Source organism: Eptatretus burgeri, chromosome 13, assembly GCF_056783735.1.
Source record: "Eptatretus burgeri isolate ZD-2024b chromosome 13, Ebu_testis_v1, whole genome shotgun sequence".
NCBI lineage: Eukaryota > Metazoa > Chordata > Myxini > Myxiniformes > Myxinidae > Eptatretus > Eptatretus burgeri.
The window spans coordinates 61,384,404-61,404,949 of NC_140973.1; the positions used below are offsets into that span (position 1 = coordinate 61,384,404).

At 41.9% G+C, this 20,546-nt stretch overlaps 1 protein-coding gene and 1 long non-coding RNA gene across 6 annotated transcripts in view; one reads left to right on the top strand and one right to left on the bottom strand.

The window, feature by feature from the left end:
* The window catches only part of RBM47 (RNA binding motif protein 47), a 49,155-nt gene that overhangs the window by 25,400 nt on the left and 3,209 nt on the right, over positions 1-20,546 (top strand). For 4 of the 5 annotated variants that reach the window (XM_085852727.1, XM_085852728.1, XM_085852731.1 and 1 more), the window contains 4 exons: positions 7,697-8,073; positions 8,215-8,965; positions 10,184-10,390; positions 14,277-14,449. In XM_085852727.1, the coding sequence (XP_085708853.1) occupies positions 7,720-8,073; positions 8,215-8,965; positions 10,184-10,390; positions 14,277-14,449 (1,485 nt within the window). In that variant the 5' untranslated portion in view covers positions 7,697-7,719. Of the gene's footprint in view, positions 1-7,696; positions 8,074-8,214; positions 8,966-10,183; positions 10,391-11,824; positions 11,955-14,276; positions 14,450-20,546 lie in introns of all 5 variants that reach the window. The other variant, XR_015050818.1, reaches the window with a different exon arrangement.
* On the bottom strand, positions 11,580-19,105 carry LOC147014612 (uncharacterized). Its single transcript, XR_015050820.1, has 2 exons — positions 16,785-19,105; positions 11,580-13,301 (listed from the first exon to the last, which is right to left on the bottom strand). It is a non-coding gene; the product is annotated as an uncharacterized LOC147014612 (long non-coding RNA).

Consider the following 20,546-nt stretch of genomic DNA (forward strand, 5'->3'; position numbering starts at 1 on the left):
TTCATGCTCCGATTCATGTTCTTCAGTGTTCAAAATATAAAATTCAATTTGAAATCAAGTTGTACCTTGATCGTAGCAATAGACTGTTCTGTTCTTGCATATGGCAGCGATCATTTCTTTGAAGCGCAGCTGTGCCCCTCTATCAGTACACTGGTACTCATTTTGCCGACCTCAGAAGGATGACAGGCTGAGTAAACCCCACCTAGTGTTAATTCAGCAGCCAACGGGGCTCAAACTCAGGACCCTATGATCCTAAGCCAGTCACCTGACCCACTAAGCCAACCACCAGGCTTATAGAAATAGACTGATAGACAAACAGTGAACAAATTACTTGACCCCGCTTTGCACTGCTATGTGTTCAGGATAATAAAAATAGGATCACTGAACTTGGAGCATATCTGGGCCCTGGCCTAATGTTGTAACCCAATTTGATAGCATTTAGACTGGTGGGTCTGGAGAAGAAGATTTTTGAAGGAATTTATGCATTTTCCCAAAAATTGACTAAGTCGGCTATTTTGACAAACTTCTGGTCATGTGATTGGTGTGACTTCCGCAATTCAACATCCCTACCCTGGCCGAATGATGTAACCCAAATTTGGTAGCATACTGACTGGTGAGCCTGGAGAAGATTTCTGAAGCAATTTACGAAGTCTGCCATTTTGACCTACTTAAAGTCACGTGACCAGAAAGAGCTTTGCAATCCCCATTAACAGTCAGGAGCCAAACATTGCTGCCAAATTTCACCCAGATCGGCCCAGTGGTTTGGCTGGAGAGGTCAAAATAGGAGACAGATGGATCGACGGCCGGACAGACAGACAGACAGGCAGTGCATGATGACAATATCTTATCTGGATTTCCAATTTCAGATAACTGAATCATAACAACTCGAGCAAAGTTGATTGAACGCCATCGCAAATCCCCACAATTCCCACTCAAAGCAAAGTTGAAATATGGCAAAAAGTTCCACCAGGAATGACTCAATATCAAATTTTGAGTTAATTTATTTTTTCCATTTTGACCCCTGTCAAGTCCCTCTCCACTGCGCAATGAACCAGGGGTCAAATCCCAAAAATTGTTGCATATTTCATGCATCCCCCTAATACAATGTTGATTGCATGCACAAAGTTTCATTTAAAAATGTTTAAAATGTACCTGTAATTGCATGTCAGTGTTTGACATTTTGACCCTGCCTTAGGGGACAGGGCCAAACTGATACGACTCTTGCACCTTCTAGCCATGTGGTGATCATTCCGACCAAGTTTGGTGAATTTATGCAAAACTGTTTTGGAGGAGATAGCGTGATGGGCGGACGGACAGACAGATTACAATATCCCCCGTTTTTTTTTTCTTCCAAAAAGCATGAGAATAACTTGAAAGCATCTCAAAATTCAAAGTCTGCCCATTAGTGTAGTGGATAGTAGAAAAATCGTGCAAATTATGATACAAGCATCAAATTTGGCATTTCTGTTCTGCAGGGCTTTCTGATCAAATCTGCCCGATTGGCCATTTGAAAATCCAAATTTTGAAAAATTTGAAAAAAAAAAAAACCTTCAAAAAAATTTCAAGTCACAGCTGGCTGAAATTCTTGAAGCGCAAGAGAACATCCCTGACAGAGAACCAAGGGGAGATGTAGTCATCATTGATGGCTCAGCACTTATCAATGCCCTACCTCCACGCACTTCAGAGATATTTGATGACTATGCTTAAGAAGACATCATCCCAAAGGTGTAATCCTATAGTGCCAGGTACGAGAGGGTGGACATAGTGTTTGATGTGTACAAGAAGTCAAGTCTGAAGTCTGAGGCAAGGTCGAAAAGGGGGCAAGGAATCAAAAGAAGAGTGACAGGAACCAGTAAGACCCCAAGTAACTGGAGAAGCTTTCTTCGAGATGACAGCAACAAGACTGAGCTGTTTCACTTCCTTGCGGAAAAGATGTGTGAAGCACAGACGACAAGCACAGTCATTCTCACAAAAGGAGAAGATGCCATTAGCAACACAAGGAAGTCACTGGATGCTGTGTCTCCATGTTGTCATGAAGAAGCTGACACACGAATATTTGTACACGCCAGGGATGCAACGACGGATGGTAGCAAGTCCATTATCATTAAGGCTAATGACACGGACGTACTAGTCATAGCAATATCTGTACTGCCATCCTTACAGGAACTAGGTCTTGAGAACATGTGGATTGCCTTTGGCCAAGGAGCCAAGGCGCGATGGATTCCAGTCCATGAGGTAGTTTCTGCAATAGGGCCTGAGAAAGCTCGAGGGATCCCATACTTCCATGCGTTCACAGGATGCGACGTCTTGTCTGCCTTCCACGGTAAAGGGAAGAAAACTGCATGGCAGACTTGGAACGTCTTTGATGATGTTTCTGAAACATTCACCAATCTCAGCTAGCATCCAACATTGATTTGTGATCTTGACTTTTTTGAAGTTTTTTTTTTTCTTCAAAATTTGGATTTTCAAATGGCCATTCAGGCAGATCTGATTAGAATTCCCTGGAGAACAAATGTGCCAAATCTGATGCTTGTATCATCATTTGCACGATTCCTTTCAAAAATTGCTGTTATCTGCCCCACTGCATGTCTGCTTTGTACTCTAAATAACTTGATGAAAACAGCGAGAGAAAAAAAAGTAAATTCTATTAATGAGTGTTGGTCATAGCTGTGCTGCGGTCGGGCTAATAAGGGCTATTTTACTTTACTATGACTTTGCCAATACGATAAGTGTATGCCAAAAATAAAAAAATAATGACTGCTGTTTGACCCAATTATTAATTATTAGCTCACCTGGACTTTAGTCTGCAGTGTTCGTAGGTGAGTAAGTCAGTCAGTCTGTAACAACTTCAGTCATTATCGCTTGAACCAAACACACAATTTTGATGAAACTTGGCCAAAAACTTCATCACCCATGATGTACCAAAGTTTGTTCATGACATTAAAAAGAAATCAGGATCGAAGAGGGTCTGCGGAGGGCTTTGAGTGACTGTTGTTCCTGATCCAGGTGAGCTTCAGGACACGCGGTCCTATTTTTCTTCTCTGTATTCTCATAATAAAGGTTTGTTGAAAATTTGATGACAAAAGCTCAAATGGTAAAAAAAAAGTTATGGCCGAGGATAGACAGACAGACAGCGATGTGGGGGGTGGGCTGAGAATAATAATTGGTTCACGAATGCCAGCCAGAGTGACCACAATATTCGTTATGTCTGTGTGTCTGTCTGTCTGTCTGTCTGTCCAGAGCATAACTCTGTGGACTTTGATCCGATCTTGATGAAACTTGGTTATGTGCTCGATATCAATGTCTAGTTGTGTTTTCCTGGATGAGGGCGTGCTACGCCCATTGTGGGCAGGGCCACGCCCCCCAAAAATAACCATTTTTTAGGGGGTAGTCGGATTAAAAATCTATCTTCTCCGAGGGAATTGACTGAATGGAATGGGTTCATCGGTATTTTAATAGCAAAATGAATTATCTAAAACTTGTCGTTGTCCGATTTTTCATTTTTGTCCTAAGGTCAAAAACTTAGAAAATTGCGAATTTTGACATAAAAATTATATGACCACCCAAACTTTGAGAGCTAGGATGACAATATTTTTAATGCATAATCTTGAGGTCATTCCCCACCTAAAGTCTTGAAATCATTTTGCTCAATCTCGAACACCTTTCGTGATGCCCCCTTCAAGTTTGTTTTACGCTGATTTCATCAAAGTATTGTTAATCCAAGGAATGCGAAATGCCATATAGCCTATATGACGTTATATTGTTCCTGGAATGTTCCAGAGGAAGTTTTGCACCAAAGGTCATAATCCTTGACCTTTTACCTTTAAAGGCCACAAAGGTCAAATTTTTAAAGTTGTGGGAATCGAACCGGGTTTTTGACCTTCTTCGACGAACTAACTCCAATCACCTATAGCACGTATCCTGTTTCCTTATTTTAATGTCCACATTTTTTTTTCTGACCTTTAAAGGTTATGCAAAGGTCAAATTTAGAAAGTTGTTGAACGAAACCGGGTTTTCGACATTTTGCAGCTAATAACCTGTCACTCGTACCACATCATGTTGATCATTTTTATAACTTGGTCAAAAATTATCACATTGTCTCATCCTTGATTTCTTAAACAATCTATATTGTCAAATACCGCTCGTGAACCATTGTCGTCTTCAGACTTGTCTATATCAAGACAAGTCTTTCCAACTAATCCAACTAATCCAACTAATCCAACTAATGTTTTCCAACTAATCCTCCAGTTTAGGTTTGATCTCGATCACACTTGGTGTGTGTATTCAGGGCCTCCCGAGGGGTGTTCATGACAAAAGTTCAAACTGTCATTGAAAGTCACGAGTGTGTTATGAGGAGCTGATAAAATAGTCTTTGAGTGGCATTGAGATTAAACAACGTAGAATGGATGAGATTTGTCAAAACTATGGAAAGGCAAATGCCTCGTAATTCAGACACGGTTCAAAGCCTTAGAAGAGATACGGCTTGAAAGTAACAGAAATTGGATTGAGCACCCTATTTGGTGAACTTTTATGAGACTACTAGCTGATATACCCAACAATGATAGGTGATGGCAAGGTATGGGATTTGATGGGACAGGAGGGACATAGAACAACTACAATTGAATTAAGAAATGTCACAGGAAGTGCCACCCACCTGAATGCCATGATGTCATCCAGCATGGTGAACGCTTTCAGAAAAGTTTACTTTTGACTTGACCGAACAGAATAACTGGAGTTGTATGTAAATTTAGATCCTGAAATCGGAATTGCAAGACCTACGACGTTTGGTGGTGATGCATGAAGTAGTGAGAGAGTTGATAGGAAACGGAGACAGACACCACCCTTTTATCTATCTATAATTCCAGCAGTGTGTGTGTGTGTGTGTGTGTGTGTGTGTGTGTGTGTGTGTGTGTGTGTGTGTGTGTGTGTGACCGCCGTTGTTTCTCGACCACCGCCGGTCCGATCTGATTGAAACTTGCCAGGAATATTGCTGGGGACCTGTGGATGTGCCTTTTCGAGGTTTGATATTAATTGGATGAGCGGTTCCCAAGTTACGGCCATTTATCTGTCAACCAATGACGAGACACAGTGCTATGATATCACGAATGATGTCACAATTAATGTTTATTTATTTATTATTATTATTTTTTTTGCATGATTGACGGTCCGATCTGATTGAAACTTGCCAGGAATATTGCTGGCAACCCGCGGATGTGCCTTTTCAAGGTTTGATATTAATCCGATAAGCGGTTCCCAAGTTACGGCCATTTATCTGTTAACCAATGATAAGACACGGTGCTATGACATCACAAGTGACGTCGCAATTAATGTTTATTATTATTATTTTTTTTGCACGATTGAAGTCACAATTCTTCTTCTTCGTTTGGTATGACGGCACAATCGACGCTGGGGACCTGAGTATGTGCCTTTTCAAGGTTTAAAATAGTTCTTCATCCGTTTCAGCTGTTTCCCAAGGTTTGAAAGCTGTTTTTTCCCAAGGTTTGAATTAATTGTTCAAATTATTAATTAATGCCAAGGTTTGAATTTTCCCAAGGGAAACAGCTGTTTCCCAAGGTTTGAAAGCTGTTTTTTCCCAAGGTATAAATTAATTGTTCAAATTATTAATTAATCCCAACGTTTGAATTTTCCCAAGGGAAACAGCTGTTTCCCAAGGTTTGAATTTTCCCAAGGGAAACAGCTGTTTCCCAAGGGTTTGAAAGCTGTTTTTTCCCAAGGTTTGAATTAATTGTTGTGCTTGGTAGACATTTGTGAATATATTTATAGAGAGAGGGGCATCACAATGCGAGAGAAGGGGGGCGAGAGAGAGGGGGCGCCACAATTCTTCTTCTTCTTCGTTTGATATGACATCACAATTGATGCTGGGGACCTGAGTGTTTCTCAGGTGTTTCCCAAGTTATGGCCATTTACGATACGGTTGGTCCGATCTAATTGAAAAAATGTCCCAATCCAGTCGTCGTTTAAGAGAGCGAAAGAACGAAGCTGCACATAATGGCACACACCTACGGGCACGCACTAGTTTATAAAGATCAGACAATATGAAGCATACTTTCATCTTCAGATCCCGAGTCCTCATCTCCTATGGAGCACACAAACATTTGCTCATAATAATAATAATAATTATAATAATTATTACATTGATTATATACAGAACATGGCACAGTCACATTGTGCCCAAAACGCCTGTTGTATTTTCCTTTAAAAGACTGTTTGGACCAGAATACCCGAATCCTACCTTCCCCAACCATTAGGGTCCATCTTTTTTTATAACGTACACAAAAACATAGGTTGGGATGGGTAACCTGTTGCACAGATACACATCAGAATGGAATTTTATTTGACTCTGTTTTTGGGGATGGGATGGATGAAAGGTGGCAATAACAATTGAAACTAGAGGGGGAGCACTCTGTAGAGTGCAAAACCTCCGCTGCCAATACTGCTGGGTCACTTAAGTGAACCTGATATCCTATTCATTGTAGGTCAAAACGGATCAGACTCCACTGAACCATGATTGAATAAACTAAACTAGATCGACATGCATGTAGAAATGCCCCCCCCAAAAAATCAATTTTTTTGAAAAAAAAAGGTGCAAAAATTTTTTTTCTGCAACAATTTTTTTTGGGGGTGGGGGGGGGGGTTGGAAATCACTTAAAACATGTAGAAATGCAAAAAAAATTATAATATTTTTCAAATAAAATCGAAATTTTTTTGAAAAAAAAGTTGCAAAATTTTTTTTTTCTATAACATTTTTTGGGGGGATGGAAATCACTGAAAACATGTAGAAATGCAAAAACAAAAATTCAAATATTTTTTCAAAATGGCCGTCATAGCGGCCATATTGGACTTTGGACCAATCCAAAATCTAATGGCATGATCCTTGGACCATAGCTAATCCCCCCAACCAAGTTTCGTCAAAATCCGTCCAGGAGTTTTTCCGTAATACTGTTCACAAACAAACAAACAGACAGGGGTGAAAACAGTAACCTCTGTCCATCTTCGATGGCGGAGGTTAACGAGCATCAAATGTGATTGGGCGAGATGATGTAAATGCCTTTATTTTTTTTTCCAAGTACTGCTAAACGGAAGGTTTTGGAAAGTGCCAAGAATGTTATTTGTGTTTGAGTGCTAAAGTATATAATTCAATTGAAATATAATAAAGATTTTAAAGGATGTAGGGAATTTTTATTTCGGAAGTTGATGCACCATCTTTTACACCACCTTATTTAACACATTGCATTTGTTCTTCATGCCTGTTGTTTGTGTCCTTTATGACGTCCTTAAAAACAGTAAGTTTCCTGTTTGGAATGATTTTAAATTTTGTTTGATTTCCAGACAGGCAGAGTAAGAAAAAAAAGAAAAAAAGAAAGACAGACTGACAGACAAAGTGAACCCCACTTTTTGCTTCGTGTGCCCGGGGCAATTATGCAAACTACTTGACCCAATAATTTGTATAATTATGCTGAAAAATAACCTTGTACCTTTTCCACCAACATATAACTATGTATAGGTTGTTCAGGGTAGTTCATTAATAATCCTGTTAATGTAGTGAAGGCCTCTTAATTTCATGTGACGTGTATTTAAGATTAGAAAGGATAGTCGAGTATTGCTGAAGATGAGTGGTGCTTGTGAGTAGACCAGTTTATTTAAAGGTGCAATTATGTGATGTATGTGTTCGCAGGGCTCTGCACCGACAGTGCTACGATGACAGCGGAAGAGAGCCAGTTGTTGGGTGGCACACATGCCGAGCAGCTGGCTACGGGGGACATTCTCACAGTGCCTAATCCCAGAGCTTTGCAAGAGCTGCTCCAGCAGTCTGGCTACAACTTAGTCCAGGAGAATGGTCAGAGGAAGTATGGAGGACCACCTCCAGGATGGAAAGGGGTGGCACCACAGCGGGGCTGTGAGGTCTTTGTGGGTAAAATCCCCCGAGATCTCTTTGAAGATGAGTTGGTGCCAGTTCTGGAGATGGCAGGTCGACTTTACGAACTACGTCTCATGATGGACTTTGATGGCAAAAACCGTGGTTACGCGTTTGCCATGTACACCAACAAGCAGGTATACACTGAAAAACAATTACCACAAAGAAAAATAACTTGCACAATATTAGGACAGCAAACTACATTGTGTTGATGCTTCAATAGTTTATATTGGTGTTTTAATGCTCAACATCTGCTCCCCTGCTGTCTGCGTGCACAGGATGCCCGTCGAGCTGTTCATGAACTTAATAACTATGAGGTGAGGCCTGGCCGCTTGCTCGGAATTTGCTCGAGCGTAGATAACTGTCGTCTCTTCATTGGAGGCATTCCTAAAACCAAAAAGAAGGAGGAGATCATGGAAGAAGTCTCCAAAGTGACCGAAGGAGTTGTAAATGTGATCGTCTACCCGAGTGCCGCTGATAAGATGAAGAACCGTGGCTTTGCCTTTGTTGAATACGAAAGTCACAGAGCCGCCGCCATGGCACGACGCAAACTACTTCCAGGCCGTGTACAGTTGTGGGGACACCAAATCGCCGTCGACTGGGCTGAACCAGAGTTAGACGTGGATGAAGATGTTATGGAAACCGTCAAGATCCTTTATGTGAGAAACCTTATGATCGATACCATGGAGGAGAGCATCCAGAGGGTATTCGGACAGTTCAAGCCAGGTGCTGTCGAACGCGTTAAGAAGATTCGAGACTATGCGTTTGTGCATTTCTCAACACGTGATGATGCGCTTGAAGCCATGAGGAAACTTGATGGGACAGAGCTTGATGGGGCCTGTCTTGAGGTGACCCTGGCAAAACCCGTGGATAAGGAACAGTATCAGCGACATCAGAAGGCTGCTAAAGGCACAAGCAGCTCATTGCAACCCAGCTACATATATCCGTACGATACTGCTGGGTTGACCTACTACAGCTATGGTCTTTGTAACACCGCGGGTGGTCCTAACCGAGAATATTTCATTAAAGGTCAGTTTTAAAATATTTTATCATAATAATATGCTAAATATAAGTGTTTATTGTCAATTTGATTGACACACTGCTGTAGAAGGAAACACTAAATTTGTAATACCATGAAACGTGGGTGGTCAAAAAGGAGGATGAATGGAGGTGTAAACGAAATGAGAATGGTGAGGTGGATGTGTGCTGTGACACTGAAGTGGATGTGTGATGTGATAGGAAACCAAATGTGGAATTAAGAGAAAGGTTAGGTATAGAAAGCATTAGTGAGGTTATGCGTAGGGGTAGGTTGAGATGGTGCGGACATATGTAAAGAATGTGGGTGGGTAGTTGTGTGAAGAGGTGTATAAATATGAATGTGAATGAAAGGAGAGCGAGAGGCCGTCCGAGGAAAACATGGGGCGTGTTGCTGAGAGAGGATCTTCGAGTTAAAGGCCTAACAAGAGGGCGAGCAAGGGATTGTGCAGCCTGGAAAGCAGCCATTAGGTGAACCACAGCTTACACATGCAAGCATGGAAACGGCCTTAAAACGATGATGATGATGATTATGTCAAAGGATGGTCATCATTTTCAGATGTACTGTACTCCTCCTTTATAACATAATGTGCATGTACTCCCCTCTCATCCTTTTAATAATCCTTTTAATATCCTTTTAATATGTTTTGTTCTCAAAAGATGCAAAGCTTGAGATTTCTTTATAACATTATCAAAACGATGACTTCTCTGATGCTCAGCGGCCACCAGTGCCACATGATGTTGAAATGCCAGAAGCCAATGACAATGTCTATCGGCATTTAATGATTAAAGAAAGGCAGTGCTGAGTCTGTCATACTACAAATGGGAAAAATGCGAGACTGAGTGACCTTGGTCACGTACATGGGACCTGAAGATTCTAAAGCACCTTTTGTCTGATTGGTCAAATATGCCGAGGGTTACCCTGTCCCCAACTGATTCACACTAACCCAAGGTTGTCTGCTATTAGTTATAATTTGACATAGCCACATAAAAAGCAATACCATTAACAGGTGTGCTCCTTCCCAGCGATGATCATAACAGCATTTATAAAGCTGACTGAGGAGCTTGCACATGTATTACAGGATGAACAAAGTTATTGAATCCCATTAACAAATTCTTCACATATTACATGGGATTTGTATTCGGAAATGTATCCAATATTGGTAAAAGCTAAATTATATTTGGGAACAATAACATTCTTTCTTCCCGCAGGCCATCGGGGTCGTGGACGAGGTCCAATAGGCCGGGCCGGTTTGCGTGGAAGCCATTTGGGTGGCTACAGCGCGGGTCGCGGGATCTACAGCCGATACCACGAAGGGAAGGGAAAGATTGCAGAAAGGCCTCTGGAACTCTCTGCAGTGCATGGTGTCACGACTGAACTACAGGGGATGGGGGGGCTGACTTTCAAGCCTCAGCAAGGTGAAGGGCTACTGGGGAGGGAATAGGAACACCGATGGGGTGCAGTACAGAGTCATGGATCGATGTAGATAAATTACGTCATAAGACATGAAGGAGGTACTTAAAAGCTGCACATGAAAAGGGCGCCAACCATTTATTAGTCTTTCCTTTTTTTTTCTGTTTATTATTTTCCTTAACTACTTTCTCCACTTCGGCTTCAATCTTAGATGATGGCAACGCAGCAGCATTTTGAGGGGTGTATAATTGGAATGTGTTTGCGAGTCAATTCCACCTTATTAAGAAATAGTAGAATTTTATCAGCAGTGCTGCTAAAAGGGAATGACCAAACAAACAACTGCAGGCTTTCTTTCTTCTATTGGTCTTTCATTGATCATGCAAGACCCTTGGAATACAATCTTCTTCTTCTTGTGTATGGCAACTTGGCTGCCTGGTAGCTCTTATTTTGTTGGGGCGTGACTATGCTGCTGATCCTGTACCTCCATTACCAGTACACCGGTACTTATTTTGCCGACCTCGGAAGGACGACAGGCTGAGTCAACCCCACTTGGTGTTAAATTCAGTGGAAAAACGGGGCTCAAACTCAAACACCCTCACATCCCAAGCCAGCCACCTGAACCACTAAGTCAACACCATGCTTGGAATACAAACTCAAGCATCCCTAATACAGTGGGGACCAAATGGACATTAGTTGGTGAGGAGGAGAGGTGCCGTCCACATATTACATAATTTTCTTTGGCAATTTTAGACACCACACACACACACACCCTCTTTTAAACCCACCCACCCCTCCAAAGCTTAGCCAACCACCCACCCACTCCCTTCCTCGCACCACTGCGTAATGCTGGTTCAACCACCCACCTCCTCACAAGACTCCATAATGCTGGTATGTGGATGGCTCCAGAGTTGTCAAAATCATGGGTAGCTATGGGGGATAACATGACAGTAGTTCGCTGTTATCTAGGAGACACTGGAGGCAAAGATGGAAGTTGTGTGTTGCGGATTCTCATATGAAATACATAAAAATTAGAAACTTTAATGAGCAGCTTCATTTAGGGCTTCAGCCAGATCTCAGAAGTTTGAGATATTCAGTATCAATACAATAGCTGCATCCTTTATGTTGAAGCTATCATTAAAAAAAAGCTCCCACTTTCCCCTTGAGATTTGATAGAAATCTGATGAGAATCTCATCCTTTGTTTTTTCTTACAAAGGTGGGTCTTTCGGTTTACTGACTGTGCTCGATTTATCGGTTTTCGGTTTACTCGGTTGCGATGAGTCTGAAAGCGATAAGACTGCACATGTTTGGGTTTATGTGTATACATTGAATCACAATGAAGTACGAACTCATAGTTTGTGGTATTGTCTACAAGAGTACTCCACGTCCGTGGACGGAAGACAGCAACGTTGGTCTGTGGATGTTGGTCATTTTCACAAAGCACAAGTCATGGTGGAGACGCAGGGCCAGCCGCTCTACCGAAGTCCCGGAGCGGTCGCACGGACGGCCTGTTCCCATAGGCCACGATGCTGCAGGAGCGTCATAACGGATAGCGAGGGCCCGGGCAAAGGGTACGAAACTCTGCACGAACACGCCGCCCTTAATAGAAAATCAGCCATAAATGGCAGAAATGATTAACCTCACAATCATCTCTACAATCAGCTAACGCCATGCTCACGAGTTAATTATTATCCGCAGCAGAAAAGTACATTTACTGAACACGTTTCTTTATGGAATGAAATCATTGGGCAATCACAAAGCGCTCTATTAATCCTCGACTTTTGCCAAACGCAATGACAACATGGATGAAAAACAAAAATTCCAGGTGAAAACTCGGAATTTCAGCAAATTTGCGTGGAAAATTAATTGCTGCTTGTACACACTGAAACCTTCGACGTGAAGTGTCTTCAGCTCTTTTTAATGATATATAATATACATTTTTTTTAATTACAATTTTTCGCTTGGAGGGAAGCACCAAAGAAATCCTGATTTTGATGAAAACATGATCACTTACCGAATCAGTGGCAAATGAAGGCTAACCCCAAATGATTGGTGAAGGAAATTTGGTTATTTATATCACATGTGATTTGGTGGCAGGTACAAGGTCTCTTGGTCGGCACGCACCTCATTGTGATCCAGGCTCTGATGATGTAATTGAAATCGTAACTTGACGAAGGCTATGCTGTTAGTTTTTGTTGTAGTTTCAGAATATAATGTCTTATTCATGTTTAGTACTTTTCTGTGCAAGGTTTGTTCTCTCCCTTATCTTCCCCCATTTATTTTCTCTCGGTTTTCTTTTTCATATCCATACATGCGTATGCAATACGTAGATTCTCCCATCAACAATAGCAACATAAGTATTATTAACCCTGACATTACCTTAGCAAAGAAGTTTGGGTTGGACAAATTGATCGTAAACTTCTCGAAAATGGAGTTGTGGAGGAAAGAGTGGGACAGCGCAGCATCTGGAAAGCAGTCACGTACACATGGGAGAAGCGAGGAACAAAATAGCCGAGGTGTGCAGTTAGCTTTGGGTTTTGGAAGTTTAACCAGGAGGGGGTTATTGGAATAGCGCGTACATGCTGGAGATGCTGTGGAGGATTGGAAGGCTAAGAAAGCAGAGGGAACTTGACTGAAGGGGTAGCAGTAAAAATGAGTAGAGGCCACCGGCACGCCTGTCATTTGATAGCAACGGGTCTTGTCCTTCGGGCACATCGCAGGAGATTCCAATAATGTTGAAAGCTTTTATATTCCAAACATTCCAGGAGAGATAGATGTGATGCTGGCGTGCTAATTCTAGGGGAGAGCTGAAATCCATTGAGCTATGGATAAATACCTTCCTTGTAGGCTGTGAGTAGTCCTGGTTTACCAAGGAACGCTCTCGTTCCCCCCACCCCAAGGACAAGCTTTCCTCGGTTCTAATGCACAAAACATGGCATGGAGACATTACCACTTTAGAACGCATTTCTCATTGGATAAAAAAGTTAATATTCTTGTGTTTATAACTTCACAGCAAAGCACATTCAAATCAGTTCAAAAAAGAAAATTATGGAAAATTAATTTGAGGAAACCAGAACGAAAAACTTTTTGCCAAACAAGAACCTGTCACAGTTGCATGCACAGTAAACAGAAGCATAAAGTTGAAAACAAAACAAAGTGTACCATGAAGAATTGATTGTAATCAATCTCACTCTACAAGCCCCACACTCTAATCTAATCCATCCATCCATCTATTGAGATCATACTCTGTGCAGAGCGTCGGGGCTGCTTAAACAGTCTCCTTGGCTATTGGGCACAATCCTGGACAGGTCACCACTCCGACACAGGACACCAGCGTGATAACACTCATTTTGCCGACCTCGGAAGGATGACAAGCAGAGTCAACCCCATCTGGTATTAATTCAACAGCTGAGTGGGATTTGAACTCAGGATCCTCAGATCGCAAGCTCACCACCCTAACCATTAAGCCAAAACCAGGCATACACTCTAATCACCATCCCACTTTCCGCATTAATTTATTTCAACTTCAATGTGAGAGTGGGAACCGGAGAGATGATGTTAGAGTATATCATACAGGTGTTTGTTCTTGGGGGGGAGGAGTACAAAGCAGTTGTACAAATAATAGGAGTCAGTGGGTAATCAGACGTACATGATTTTTGGGCCTTGTGTTTAATGCTCTAAATCTTCTTATGATTCGGTGGAGTGTGCTGATTCACACATGTGGAGATTAACGAATCTTTACCGCATGTCTGCTTGAAAACTCATAAATTCCTTGGGGTGGGGCGTGGGGGATTCCCCCCCCCCAAAGTTTTATAATTACCTGTCTGAGGTTTAACTCGTGTGCACATTCAAACTTTTTAATCAACTGGGGGTTTGACGTGTGCCTGACACAGCTGCGGTAACCTTGGCAGCTCTCGGCGCTCAGTACCCGGCGCTGCTGCCAGCAAAATTTGGAGAGGATGCACGCATGCGCACGCCTGAGATCGCGGTTCCCTTCGCCATACCGCAAGAGCTGTCCAACACCACGTCTCTCTTCTCTTCGGTCACCACGTCGCAACCCTTACAGGTATCCACATGTCACCCGCATCGATAACTGGGAGAGCCCTGTACTAATGATATCACCATATAGCGGAAAGAATATAACAGAAAAGCTTTCAGTTTCAGAAGAAAATATCTGTTTATCATAAAGGATAATCTTGCTCCTTTTTTCCCCGGAAACGAGCCACACTTTTGCCAATGCAAAGATTTCTGCTTATCTCGTATTAAAATTGCTCGATTTAGTACTTAAATTAAAAATAAATTTAGGAAGAGGGAATTACAACTGACATCACCATGTTACCTGCTTTCCTTGTGCAAATGGTGAATATCAAACTCACCAAGTTTCCGATGACAAGTGACATGACGAGTGAACTAGATGAAGTTCAAGCAAAGCAATACCAGCTCTGCACCGAGCATCCACTGTATGCTTCAGTTGCCATCACACAGAAATGCACAACATATCAAATGGTACGAAGTCAGACGTCATCAAGCATGTATACTTTTAGTTTACCGGAGTCAGTTTGCCAATATTTACCATCATTTAAACAGTTTAGCTGCAGGTACAATGATCCACAGCATTTAACCTAAAGCCGTAATCAAAACTTAATGGTTTCATAAATTCAAGAGACTTGGTTCATGCTATCTGTACACAAGATAGCATGAACAGCAAGAGCGTGACCTGCGCTGAGTCAAACCGCTTTCAAAATGCATTTCTGCACAGGTCGAGGCTCGACCCAAAGCTCAACGTAATAGTAACTTTCTCGATACATATGGCAAATTATACATGGTCCCTTTTTGGTAGTGGTCTATGGTAATGCCCAGTGGAGATCTTATCCTTTAATGGGATAACCCTCGGCAGAGGACCAAACCCTGGAACACTTATGGCCTGGTTCAAATGGAGATAATAACATGGTTCGAGTTGAATAGATAGGATATATAAACTGGCCTTCAAAGGCAGATTATATCAGGACAGTCTCAGGCATTCCAATCTCGAATTTGGAAATGTCTCATTTCCATACCTGATGCATCTCTCAATGACATACAACGTATTGAATTCCATGAAGTACACAACCTTGCTATGAACCAGGATTCCGAAGGGTCATTTAATATTTTTCACTACCTTCAAGAACATAACATCTTTGGCTTCCTTGACCTCTCATGGCAGTCGTGCAAATCATCAGGCTTCGATTCTTATTAATCTTGAAGATGAGAATTTAACCGTCTTTCTTTCATAATTTAGTGTTAAACATCAGTTCAAACAGATCCATTGGTTTACATAACCACTTCTAAAGTCAACTTTACAGCCGTTCTGGAAATCCTGACAAAGTAGTTCAAAGGTAGTGCACCTGTCTTTGAGCAGTCTTGTCTGGTGCTCTGCATGGAGACAGGTAGGTGTCGTGACATGTCGTTATTTCAGATGGGATATTAACCTGACTGTCCCATCTACTACCATTCACTTATGGACATTAAAGACCCCAGAGCACCTTTTACAAATAGTAGGCCATTGTGAGCCTGTACCATGAACAAATTCCAAGTTCGTGCCCTACTGACTGCTGAGAAGGCAATGGCAAACGAGGAAGTGTATTCTCTGCCACAAAACTACTTCAGGAGCACCGAGGCTCCTAGGCCTGTTGATCATCCATCGCACACTGGAGTGTAGTACCCGACGATAACGATGCCGATTAAGTTAACTCTCAGTGCCCACCCAAGGCAAACATACTCAGGAAATCAACAGCTTTATATGAATACTTTCATCCTCTTTTGCGATGAGATGTTGATCAGGGAATACTGGAATCTACTGAGCACCAACACCACGGCTGGATATTTGACAGATCAGAGCTAATACGTCACTTCTTCAGTGGCTTTTCATAAGAGGAAAGGAAGGAAGACGGTTTTAAATGCCAGCAGCTCCTCACCGATTTTCTCACATTGTGTTGTATTCCACATTTTCACCACAAGAACAACATGGCTTCTCATCAATGTGATTTTCTGCTATAATGTGTGGTGAGAGTAGACATGAGATGGAAAGTGGCTTTGAGGAGGGGGAAGGACAGGTTGGGCATTTCATGATAAACATCCCTGCTTTTGTGGCCTCTGGACATAGTGTGTCGACCAGGCATTGCTAAGAAGAGGTATTTCAAGAATTTCTAATGGAATGCAGGCTGGGCCAGCAAGAATCACCTGCTTATCCAAGCAACTGCAAAACTTAGAAAGAAAAACATATAAACGACAGTAAATATGGACTTGGTCTTTAAGAAATATCTGGCACACAGTAAAGAATAGCAATGTTTTTACTCATCATGGCGTTTAGAGCCTAGCCATGATGATTAGATAAAGTTGATATTCTGAATCTCAAAACTTACTGAAGATTATTGCCAATATCACACAAACGTATCCCCAGTAGTAGATCACGGACACAGAATGCACTCTGAAGGGAGGAAAGAATGCACTCCCTCTGTACTGTTCCTTTTGCGTCCTTTTTGTCTGTTACATCCTGATCCATTCAGTGCACCAGCTCTTCCACGAGTTGCGACTATGTACATAAAAATAAGAAAAGAGAATGTTCACACACCATAATGATTCCTTTCTGCGGTGAAAATGATGCAAAGCACTTCATTGCCTTAATATGAGAATACTATTTCTATGTTTAATACAAAACAAGCTGGGATGTATATTTTAAAATCCATTTTTTGCTCGCCTGTTCGAAGAACAGAGAGCTATAGCGATACCCCCGGCGTGAGCGTGAAAATGTTCAAGTTTTTGGTGCAAGTTATTTCCTTTCTAATGTTTTTATCTACCACACTTCATTTTTACTGATTACAATATACAAATACATATATTGCTTTAAAATTATTTGGATCAGACTTCACTGCAATGCTTTATAAAAAAAATATTATGACTAGTCTTTTAAAAACGAAAAACGATAAATGTATAAACAGGCGAGCATTGGGTGGCTTTGACACCACTCTGGTATATCATACACTAGACCCGTTCTTCATCGTGTGGCCCGCGAGCCACTGGCGGCCCCTGGTGGCCGATACACGGCCGCACATCAGGGGCCGCACTATTACAGAAATGTGAAAATACCCCATCATAATCCGCCATAAATCCTATCAAATTGACCCAATGGTTTCAAATGAGTGTTCAAACGAGAAGCATAAAAGTAACATAACTACATCAGTCGATGGCAGGATACAAACAATTACGCTTGCAGCCCAGTTAACCAGAACGAAGAAGAGTACGTGGAGGTGGAACCGAACAGCAGACATGATGGAGTCGTGCAGGTGGTGTGGTGGCTCTCACACCAATATCTTATCGGCAAAAGTGGCCCCCTCAAACAATAGTGAAGATCATGGCACTAGACTGTTATACATCATATGAATATTCACATTTGAACAGAAACAAAATAGGTAACCACCTTATTCATATACCTGTTACTCTTGGTATCTGCTCAGGGTGTTGGTGACAACTACTTCCGAGAAGCTAATGGGCAGGCCCAGCGAGATAACTGTTTACCACCTTGATAATTTACTAGAAGAGGTTCAGTCCCATCAAACTTCTGGGTCTCACCATCAGCCACGGCCTCCCTTGTGCAGACCTAGAAAACACCAGCCACAAACTGGGCACCCACTATCACACAAAGTACTTCCTTGGCAAATCTGAACTTCTCATGACATTCAAGGCCTTTGCCTGTAACTGAGTGAAATACTTCTCTCCCCTGTGGGCTGGTGTCCATGCTTCACATTTTCCCTCCTGGATGCTGTGGAATCCAAAACACTCAACATCAATGTTATTCTCCACAAAGAATCAGAAGAACAAGGCTTTTTTATCATTCCTCGTAGACAGGCTGGTGGCCTATTCTTTCTACAATCTTCCGATTCGTGCACCCCCTGCTATTATAGCCCTAAACGCCTCCCAGGCGCCGATAGGGTGCGTGTGTTATTCCAGAAAGTCCACACTTGTTATCATTCCAAAATCCAGGCTCACTGTTCCCCTCCACTCCATTGCTCCTCTTTTCTCCTACTTTTGGAACCACCTTCCCAAGGCTGTTCATTTCCAACTCCCTCTTGGACTTCAGGCTGGTAAGTTCACTGCCATCTCGTTTCATCACCCATTAATCATCTCCAAACCCACCCCTTTCACTTGCACGTAACCACCTAAACTTCTCACTTTATCTCCTCTTTTCCTTTTCATTCATTCATTTGCATGTTGTTTCCCCACTTTTAGTATCCTGTATTGTAAGTCTACCCTTGCCACTTGCTCTTCCTTGTGCATAGATTTTCGATTCAATATTTTTTTTTATCTGCGTGAAACTGGTTTTTACCTCATATAAAATGCTAATTTAAGTGCAATAACAGAGCCAAAGCCAATGCACAACAAGAGCGCAAGTGAGCACAATATACGCCCGAAAAAGTCTCTGTGACACACACACATAATTATATATTCAAACACGACAATTTATGAAGAACAATAAGGTATATACAGAATTGTGCTACTACATGGAAAACAGCATCCTGGTTGCCATGGCAACCACTTTAGATGACGAACGTATGTCGCGACACACCGTCTCCACAGTCTCTACCTCTGTCCCAAATATGAAACGTGAAAGTGGAAAACTTTGGGAGGTAGAATGCGGACAGGAACGGACGGACGGTATCACATAATACGCCCCGATGTGTGTGTGTGTGTGTGTGTGTGTGTGTGTGTGTATGTATATATATATATATATATATATATATATATATATATATATATATATATATATATATACATACAGTAGACTAGGCATAAGTCGTCATCATCGGGACCGAGAAAAAAGTGACGACTTACTCATATGCGAACATTCATGATGACTGTGGGGTGAAGGATGAAGTCGCGCGCGGCCTGGACACGTATGTGTGAGAGCCGGCTATTGTACCAAAAGGAAAACACAATCCTTGGCGCATAGGTGGGGGTTCATTGGTGAGTTGGAAAGTGATCAAGAAAAGATGGAATTCATGAATCAGTTTATCAAAAGTAAAGATAATGAACAACTGTAAGACAACAACTTCGCCTGCTTATCACCATGATGGGATTGACCAACGAATGCCAGAAAAGCCCAGTCTCATCGGTATTGTACACGTCCCGAGGCTGATACCTTTCCAAGATGTCTTTCAATTTGCCATCCTTCGAGTCGTGCACCACTGCCGAATCCACGCTGCCCGATTCGCCACACTTCTTGACCTTGCCGATTCCCCACCTCACTTTGAATCTGTCTATCCAGTGCATCGGCAAGGTCTCGGCATCATCATGCCCGAGGTCCACAGCGAATTTACGTGCCTTCAGCAGCAACATTTCACCGTCCAACCGAATATTTGGCCGAGCCGACATTTGCCGAAACCAGATGATGAGCGCGGCATCGACATCTTCAAAGGACACACATTTCACGTGTTTCACACTTACCACCGGCCTCGCGATCTTCTCCACTTGTCTAAATATCTTGCCCTTATTCTTCAAGATATCGTTCAATGTCTGCCGTTTGATGTCCAACTTCTCAGCTATGGCTGTTTTCTTCATCAGTGGGTTTGCCTCGCAAAACTGGATAATGTCGTATTTTTCTTGGTAGGTTTTAGTTGTAAGCTTACGCTTGCTTAGTCACCATTCTCCTGCCTGCAGTGCAATCAACGTGTGTACGCAGTTATAAATAGCCTATCACTGGCGGTGTAAACCAATGAGCGAGCATCACGATTCCATGAAATCGGGCTTCTCACGAGGCAGCAGTTCCGTGTGACGAGTTAGGAGTGGTAATTTACTTGAGTTTCTATTACGCGGGAAAGGACAACATCTGTTGACTTAGACGAAGTGACGACTTAGAGATGACGACTTACAGAGGGATGACCCTTTATTCAAAGGGATTTAACATGAGATAAATTCGGGACTTTTAGACGCTGCCGACTTAGGCGAAGTGACAAGTTACACGCTGCCGACTTATGCCTAGTCTACTGTATATATATATATATATATATATATATATATATATATATATATATATATATATATATATATATATATATATATATATATATATATATATATCGGGCATATAAAAAGTGTAGCAAATGAGATAGAACAATAGTAAGATGATG